The sequence below is a fragment of the Oncorhynchus keta genome, unplaced genomic scaffold, assembly GCF_023373465.1.
Source record: "Oncorhynchus keta strain PuntledgeMale-10-30-2019 unplaced genomic scaffold, Oket_V2 Un_contig_763_pilon_pilon, whole genome shotgun sequence".
NCBI classification, from domain to species: domain Eukaryota; kingdom Metazoa; phylum Chordata; class Actinopteri; order Salmoniformes; family Salmonidae; genus Oncorhynchus; species Oncorhynchus keta.
The window spans coordinates 77,501-87,500 of NW_026289585.1; the positions used below are offsets into that span (position 1 = coordinate 77,501).

The window sequence follows — 10,000 nt, forward strand, 5'->3', positions numbered from 1 at the left end:
AATTGTAGAATGTTTTAGAACTGTAGAATGCTTTAGAACTGTAGAATGTTTTAGAACTGTAGAATGTTTTAGAACTGTAGAATGCTTTAGAACTGTAGAATGCTTTAATATTGTAGAATGTTTTAGAACTGTAGAATGTTTTAGAACTGTAGAATGCTTTAGAACTGTAGAATGTTTTAAACTGTAGAATGTTTTAGAACTGTAGAATGCTTTAATACTGTAGAATGCTTTAGAACTGTAGAATGCTTTAGAACTGTAGAATGTTTTAGAACTGTAGAATGTTTTAGAACTGTAGAATGTTTTAGAACTGTAGAATGTTTTAGAACTGTAGAATGTTTTAGAACTGTAGAATGTTTTAGAACTGTAGAATGTTTTAGAACTGTAGAATGCTTTAGAACTGTAGAATGTTTTAGAACTGTAGAATGTTTTAGAACTGTAGAATGCTTCAGAACTGTAGAATATTTTAAAACTGTAGAATGCTTCTCCCTGAACTTTAACAAACACAGGTTCTGTGTTGTGTTCCATTAGCATCACCTGGAGGGGATTCATTTAGTTTATGAGGTCCTCATTACTTACTGCACATGCAGCAGCTACCTTTCCTGCGGTACAAACACATGACAAATACAGAACAGTTATAGACAAGAGCAACTGATTTTACATAAAATTCGAAATAAAAAATAAAAATATAAGTTACAGTGCTTTAATACTGTAGAATGTATTCTGTAGAATGTTTTAGAACTGTAGAATGTTTTACACTTTGTTACGTTACAGCCTTATTCTAAAATTTTTAAATTGTTATTTTCCTCATCAAGATACCCCATAAAAACAAAGCAAAACAAATGTACATTTTTACTCATTGATAAAAAAAAAAAAAAGAAATATCATTCAGAACTAAGTAGAACTTTGTTGTATCACTCTTGGTAGTGATTACAGCTGTAGAGTCTTCTTGGGTAGGAAGCTACAAGCTTGGCACACCTGTATTTGGGGAGCTCTCTGTTCTCTGCAGATCCTCTCCAGCTCCATCAGGCTGGATGGGGAGCCTCTCTGTTCTCTGCAGATCCTCTCCAGCTCCATCACTGGATGGGGAGCCTCTCTGTTTTGCAGATCCTCTCCAGCTCCATCAGGTGGATGGGAGCCTAGAACTCTGTTCTCTGCAGATCCTTCCAGCTCCATCACTGATGGGAGCCTCTGTTCTCTGCAGATCCTGTCCAGCTCCATCAGGTTGGATAGGAACTGCTGCACAACTATTTTCAGGTCTCTTCAGAGATGTTCGATCGGGTTCAAGTCCTGCTATCAGGGACTTTCTCAAAGCCACTCCTGCGTTGTCTTGAATGTTTTAGGGTCATTGTCCTGTAGAAGGTGAACTTTAGTCTGAGGTCCTGAGCGTTTTAACTGAGCAGGTTTTCATCAAGGATCTCTCTGTACTTTGAATGTTCATTTTCCTCGATCCTGACCATGTCTTGCCGCTGAAAAACATCCCCACAGCATGATGCTGCCACCACCATGCTTCACCGTAGGGATGGTGCCAGGTTTCTCCAGACGTGACGCTGACATTCAGGCCAAAGAGTTCAAACTTGCTTTCATCAGACCAGAGAATCTTTTTATCATGGTCTGAGAGTCTTTAGGTGCCTTTGGCAAACTTTAAGCACTGTCATGTGCCTTTTACTGAGGAGTGGTTTCCCATTAGCCACTCTACCAGAATGCCTGATTAATGGGGGCTGCAGAGATGTTGTTTCTGGAAGTTTTCTAGAATCTCCACAGAGGAGCTCTGTCAGAGTGACCATCAGGTTCTTGGTCACCTCCCTCACCTTTGGGCCCTTCTACCGACTGCTCAGTTTGTCTGTAAACTCTAGAATGTTTTAGTAGTTCCAAATCTTCCATTTAAGAATGATGGAGGCCACGGTGTTCTTGTGAACCTTCAATGTAGAAATGTTTTATACTTAGATCTGTGCCTCAACACAATACTGTCTCGGGCTCTACTGACAATTCCTTTAACCTCATGGCTTGTTTTTGCTCTGACATGCACTGTCAACTGTGGGACCTTATATAGACAGGTGTGTTTCCAAATCTTGTCCAATCAATTGAATTTACCACAGGTGGACTCCAATCACGTTGTAGAATGTTTCAAGGATGATCAATGGAAACAGTAATGCACCTGAGCTCAAGAGTTTCATAGCGAAGGGTCTGAATATTTATGTAAATAAGGTATCTTTTAAAAATATATATTTTTAATACATTTGCAATGCTTTCTAAAACTTTTTTTTGCTTTCATTATGTAGATTGTTTTAGATTGTTGAGATAAAAAAAAAAAATCTAAACTATTTTAGAATAAGGCTGTAATGTTACAAAATCTGGAAAAAGTCAAAGGGTCTGAATACAAATATATAGGAACTAATAGACAATAAAAATAGTTATTACACACTTTTCACTGTACATATCATATTCTTATATACGGCCCAGCTAGAATCAATCTAAATACAATGTTTTTTTAATCTGTTTTTCAAAGCCTAACTTGTATTTTTTTTTTTGCCCGAGTAACCTCAGGCAATTACCTGCTACTGGGATAAGGCTTTTCACGCACGACAATCTGTGTGTCCTGTTCTCACCCTCGTCAGAGACATGGTTCTGCTGCAGTGGTTCTACAGTGGTGACCACAGGGCCAGAACAGAAATGCCATGACACAGTGATCCCCATCCTCCCAGGTTTATTGTTCAGACAATAGGGAAAGTCAGGTTTTATACCATATAGAGATACATATCAGTGGGGGCTGGTGGAGAGAGAAATCAGAGGACGGGATTACTGTAATGTCTTTGTACATTTCCATTCATTCCATCGCAGCCATTTACAATGAACCTGTCCTCCAATTTAAGTGACATCAACCACTGGTACCAGTCTGACTGGTTGCCTAGATGCAGCTTAGTGTCCGTCTTAATTCAAACCCTTTAAGGTCCCGAGGTTTCTAATAAGATAATATGTGGAATTGTTTTAAGCAGCCTGGTCACCTGTGATACAAGTCAGTATTTGACGTTCATCCATGTCTGAGGATGTCGGGAGATGATGTGGAAACCAGCCACCAGGGAGCGCTGTTACCTTCAAGTAGGTTCTGGTTCTGTTAGTACAATGCGGACGGGGTGGCGGATGGTCGTAAGCATCTGACCGGGAGACCCTTGGAGCAGCGCACAATTGGCCCGTCGTCCGGGTTAGTGGAGGGTTTGGGTTAGGGTTAGGGAGGGTTTGGGTTAGTGGAGGGTTTGGGTTAGGGGAGGGTTTGGGTTTGGGTTAGGGTTATAGGGGAGGGTTTTGGTTAGGGGAGGGTTAGGGTTTGGGTTAGGGAGGGTTTGGGTTAGGGTTAGGGAGGGTTTGGGTTAGGGTTAGTGGAGGGTTTGGGTTAGGGTTAGTGGAGGTTTGGGTTAGGGTTAGTGGAGGGTTTGGGTTAGGGTTAGGGGAGGGTTTGGGTTTGGGTTAGGGTTAGGGGAGGGTTTGGGTTAGGGGAGGGTTAGGGTTTGGGTTAGGGGAGGGTTTGGGTTAGGGGAGGGGAGGGTTTGGGTTAGGGGAGGGTTAGGGTTTGGGTTAGGGTTAGGGGGGAGGGTTAGGGTTAGGGTTAGGGTTAGTGGAGGGTTAGGGTTAGGGGAGGGTTTGGGTTAGGGTTAAGGTTAGGGGAGGGTTTGGGTTAAGGTTAGGGGAGGGTTTGGGTTAGTGGAGGGTTAGGGTTAGGGGAGGGTTAGGGTTAGGGTTAGTGTTTGGGTTAGGGCTAGTGGAGGGTTTAGGGTTAGGGTTAGTGGAGGGTTAGGGTTAGGGTTTAGTGGAGGGTTTGGGTTAGGGTTAGGGAGGGTTTGGGGGTTAGTGGATTTCTTTGTCTCAGGGTGGCCTAGGAGGGTTTGACGGGCCAGCCGGGATTTCTTTGTCTCATCGTGGCCTAGCGACTATTGTATGACGGGCCAGGCGCCTGCAAGCTGACTTGGTCGCCCGTTGGACGGTGTTACCTCTGACAAATCGCTTCCCGGGTTAAGGGATTAGTGTGTCAGGAAGCAGTGGACCAATAACAAGAAGTGATTAAGACGGGCAAAAGAACACAGACATTGGACAGAGGAACTCTGCCGAGAAGACCAGCATCCCGGAGTCGCCTCTTCACTGTTGACGTTGAGACTGGACAGAGGAACTCTGCCTAGAAGACCAGCATCCCGGAGTCGCCTCTTCACTGTTGACGTTGAGACTGGACAGAGGAACTCTGCCTAGAAGACCAGCATCCCGGAGTCACCTCTTCACTGTTGACGTTGAGACTGGACAGAGGAACTCTGCCGAGAATTGAGACTTTTATTGGCCAGTCTGAGACATGGCTTTTTCTTAGCGACTCTGCCTAGCATCTGACCAGCATCCCGGAGTCGCCTCTTCACTGTTGACGTTGAGACTGGACAGAGGAACTCTGCCTAGAAGACCAGCATCCCGGAGTCGCCTCTTCACTGTTGACGTTGAGACTGGTGTTTTGCAGGTACTATTTCATGAAGCTGCCAATTGAGGACTTGTGAGGTGTCTGTTTCTCAAACTAGACACTCTAATGTACTTGTCCTCTTGCTCAGTTGTGCACCGGGGCCTCCAACTCAGCCAGTTTGTGCTGTTCTTTGAAGGGAGTAGTACAGAACGTTGTACAAGATCTTCAGTTTCTTGCCTTCATTTCTCAGAACGAGAATAGACTGACGAGTTTCAGAAGAAAGATCTTTGTTTCTGGCCAGTTTGAGCCTGTAATCGAACCCACAAATGCTAATGCTCCAAAGTCTAGTCTAAAGACCAGTTTTATTGCTTCTTCAATCAGAACTACAGTTTTCAGTTGTGCTAACATAATTGCAAAAGGGTTTTCTAATGATCAATTAGCCTTTTAAAATGATAAACTTGGATTAGCTAACACAACGTGCCATTGGAACACAGGAGTGATGGTTGCTGATAATGGGCCTCTGTACGCCTATGTAGATATTCCATTAAAAATCAGCCGTTTCCAGCTACAATAGTCATTTACAACATTAACAATGTCTACACTGTATTTCTGATCAATTTGATGTTATTTTAATGGACAAAAAATGTGCTTTTCTTTCAAAAACAAGGACATTTCTAAGTGACCCCAAACTTTTGAACGGTAGTATGTGTGTGTGTGTCAGTCTAACCTACCATGCGATGAGGTCTTTCAGTGTGTGTGTGTGTGTGTGTGTGTGTGTGTGTGTCAGTCTAACCTGCCATGTGATGAGGTCTTTCAGTGTGTGTGTGTGTGTGTGTGTCTTTGTGTGTGTGTGTGTGTGTGTGTGTGTGTGTGTGTGTGTGTGTGTGTGTGTGTGTGTGTGTGTGTCAGTCTAACCTGCCATGCGATGAGGGTGTTTCAGTGTATGTGTGTGTGTGTGTCAGTCTAACCTGCCATGTGATCAGGTCTTTCAGTTTGTCCAGTTTCTCCTGGTCCTCAGGGTGATCCCCCTGATACTTCTCTGTGAAGAATGCCTGGAGAAAGGGAGGAGAGGAGAGGGAGAGAGAGGAGAGGAGTGGAGAGGAGAGGAGAGAGGCGAGGCGTGTGGGCGAGAGGGGAGGAGGGTTTCAGGAGAGAGGAGAGGGAGAGTCTAAGCCATGGATCAGAGGAGAGGAGAGGGGAGGAGAGGAGGAGATGAGAGGAGATGGAAGAGAAGAGGAGAGGAGAGGAGAAAGGAGAGGAGAGAGAGGGAGAGGAGAGGGGAGGTGAGGAGAGGGAGAGAGGCGAGAGGGGAGGAGAGGAGAGAGGAGAGGAGAGAGAGAGGCAAGGCGAGGCGAGAGGGGAGACGAGGAGGTAGGAGAGGAGAGGGAGAGGGAGAGAGAGGAGAGGTGAGAGAAGGAGGTAGGAGAGGAGAGAGGGTGAAGAGGGGAGAGAGAGGAGAGGAGAAAGGAGAGAGAGGGGACGTCAGAACTCATAACAGAAACAATCTTTTGTCTTCTGTATGAATGTTGTATCTTCCTACATGGGGAAGACGTTCCAAACCACTACGATCAGATAGTTCAACCAAACTACGGTTATGTTTACGGTAAATAACTACAGCTGTATTCATTAGCACAAGGTAGACCCACCCATGACACACACACACACACACACACACACACACACACACACACACACACACACACACACACACACACACACACACACACACACACACACACACACACACACACACACACACACACACACACACACACACACACACACACACACACACACACACACACACACACACACACACACACACACACACACACACACACACACACACACACAGACACACACACACACACACACACACACACACACACACACACACACACACACACACACACACACAGTACCTTCTCGTAGTTGGTGAAACCGCCCATGACAGCGGGGTCCACGATGCCGTTGAGCAGCATGGAGAGGGGGTTGATGGGAAGGTTGGAGTCGTTCAGGTGACGCTGCACCATGTTGCTGATCTTCTCATTGGTCAGTTGCATCGTCTCCATGGCATTCTCCAAAGGACTGATCTCCTCCTGAACACAGGAAGCAGGAAGTAAATGAAGGTTATAAGTTCTGATTCATTTCAGGTTGAGGTCCATCTGTGAGTGAGAGACATTTTAACACCAATCTACAGCCTAACAACAGGGACATTATAGGGAACGGCTACCTGAGGGGTTCTGACTGTCTGAATCTCTGGGACAGACGAGTGACGACAACGGCAGAACATGTGTGGATTGTCTTGAGTAAATTACAGTTTATACATCCCCCCCCCCCCTCCCCAACCTAAATTTAGAAGGATCTGTGTGACTGCCTGGCAGGGTGACAAGTCTCCAATCTGCGGTGTAACCGGAGCCTGGCCAGCCTCTTTAAGACCGGCATCAGATGGAAGGATTTACAGAGACTATGGAATCTATTCGTTCTGGATTGCTGACGTGGGAACATTGACTTTACATGTCAGTCACGATGTAACACACGAATCGTTCAGGACCCTGTTCCCACCTCATCTGGGTGACTAAATACCGTGGGTTCAGGACCTGCCCTGTTCCCACCTCATCTGGGTGACTAAATACCGTGGGTTCAGGACCTGCCCTGTTCCCACCTCATCTGGGTGACTAAATACCGTGGGTTCAGGACCTGCCCTGTTCCCACCTCATCTGGGTGACTAAATACCGTGGGTTCAGGACCTGCCCTGTTCCCACCTCATCTGGGTGACTAAATACCGTGGGTTCAGGACCCTGTTCCCACCTCATCTGGGTGACTAAATACCGTGGGTTCAGGACCTGCCCTGTTCCCACCTCATCTGGGTGACTAAATACCGTGGGTTCAGGACCTGCCCTGTTCCCACCTCATCTGGGTGACTAAATACCGTGGGTTCAGGACCTGCCCTGTTCCCACCTCATCTGGGTGACTAAATACCGTGGGTTCAGGACCTGCCCTGTTCCCACCTCATCTGGGTGACTAAATACCGTGGGTTCAGGACCCTGTTCCCACCTCATCTGGGTGACTAAATACCGTGGGTTCAGGACCTGCCCTGTTCCCACCTCATCTGGGTGACTAAATACCGTGGGTTCAGGACCTGCCCTGTTCCCACCTCATCTGGGTGACTAAATACCGTGGGTTCAGGACCTGCCCTGTTCCCACCTCATCTGGGTGACTAAATACCGTGGGTTCAGGACCTGCCCTGTTCCCACCTCATCTGGGTGACTAAATACCGTGGGTTCAGGACCTGCCCTGTTCCCACCTCATCTGGGTGACTAAATACCGTGGGTTCAGGACCTGCCCTGTTCCCACCTCATCTGGGTGACTAAATACCGTGGGTTCAGGACCTGCCCTGTTCCCACCTCATCTGGGTGACTCCCAAATACCGTGGGTTCAGGACCTGCCCTGTTCCCACCTCATCTGGGTGACTAAATACCGTGGGTTCAGGACCTGCCCTGTTCCCACCTCATCTGGGTGACTAAATACCGTGGGTTCAGGACCTGCCCTGTTCCCACCTCATCTGGGTGACTAAATACCGTGGGTTCAGGACCTGCCCTGTTCCCACCTCATCTGGGTGACTAAATACCGTGGGTTCAGGACCTGCCCTGTTCCCACCTCATCTGGGTGACTAAATACCGTGGGTTCAGGACCTGCCCTGTTCCCACCTCATCTGGGTGACTAAATACCGTGGGTTCAGGACCTGCCCTGTTCCCACCTCATCTGGGTGACTAAATACCGTGGGTTCAGGACCTGCCCTGTTCCCACCTCATCTGGGTGACTAAATACCGTGGGTTCAGGACCTGCCCTGTTCCCATCTCATCTGGGTGACTAAATACCGTGGGTTCAGGACCTGCCCTGTTCCCATCTCATCTGGGTGACTAAATACCGTAGGTTCAGGACCTGCCCTGTTCCCACCTCATCTGGGTGACTAAATACCTTGGGTTCAGGACCTGCCCTGTTCCCACCTCATCTGGGTGACTAAATACCGTGGGTTCAGGACCTGCCCTGTTCCCACCTCATCTGGGTGACTAAATACCGTGGGTTCAGGACCCTGTTCCCACCTCATCTGGGTGACTAAATACCGTGGGTTCAGGACCCTGTTCCCACCTCATCTGGGTGACTAAATACCGTGGGTTCAGGACCTGCCCTGTTCCCACCTCATCTGGTGGGACACAGACACACACTCACCTTGGAGACAGACCTCACGTTGACACAGACACACACTCACCTTGGAGACAGACCTCACCATGACACAGACACACACTCACCTTGGAGACAGACCTCACGTCACCATGACACAGACACACACTCACCGTGGAGACAGACCTCACGTTGACACAGACACACACTCACCTTGGAGACAGACACTGACCGTGGACACAGACACACACTCACCGTGGAGACAGACCTCACCTTGGGACACAGACACACACTCACCTTGACAGAGACAGACCTCACGTTGACACAGACACACACTCACCTTGGAGACAGACCTGACACACACTCACCGTGAGACAGGACACAGACACACACTCACCGTGGAGACAGACCTGACACAGTGGACACAGACTGACACAGACTACAGACACTCACCGTTGAGACAGACAGACACTCACCTTGGAGACAGACCTGACACAGACACACACTCACCTTGGAGACAGACCTGACACACACACTCACCTTGGAGACAGGACACAGACACACACTCACCGTGGAGACAGACCTGACGTGGACACAGACTCACATTCACCTTGAGACAGACCTCACGTGGAGACAGACCTGACACAGACACACACTCACCTTGGAGACAGACCTCACCGTGGACACAGACACACACTCACCGTGGAGACAGACCTGACACAGACACACACTCACCGTGGACACAGACACACACTCACCTTGGAGACAGACCTGACACAGACACACACTCACCGTGACACAGACACACACTCACCTTGGAGACAGACCTACAGACACACACGTGGAGACAGACCTGACACAGACACACACTCACCGTGGAGACAGACCTGACACAGACACACACTCACCTTGAGACAGACAGACCTCACCTTGGAGACAGGACACAGACACACACTCACCGTGGAGACAGACCTGACACAGACACACACTCAGACCTTACAGACAGACCTCACGTGACAGACACAGACACACACTCACCGTGGAGACAGACCTGACACAGACACTCACCGTGGAGACAGACCTGACACAGACACACACTCACCGTGGAGACAGACCTGACACAGACACACACTCACCGTGGAGACAGACCTGACACAGACACACACTCACCGTGGAGACAGACCTGATACAGACACACACTCACCTTGGAGACAGACATGACACAGACACACACTCACCGTGGAGACAGACCTGACACAGACACACACTCACCGTGGAGACAGACCTGACACAGACACACACTCACCGTGGAGACAGACCTGACAGACACACACTCACAGTGGAGATGGAGACAGACCTGACACAGACACACACTCACCGTGGAGA

At 48.1% G+C, this 10,000-nt stretch overlaps 1 protein-coding gene across 1 annotated transcript in view; it reads right to left on the bottom strand.

The window, feature by feature from the left end:
• LOC127926487 (dedicator of cytokinesis protein 1-like) overlaps positions 1–10,000 on the bottom strand; it is a 138,520-nt gene that overhangs the window by 58,448 nt on the left and 70,072 nt on the right. The window contains 2 exon segments of the mRNA XM_052511871.1: positions 5,398–5,481; positions 6,352–6,528. Of these exon segments, the coding sequence (XP_052367831.1) occupies positions 5,398–5,481; positions 6,352–6,528 (261 nt within the window).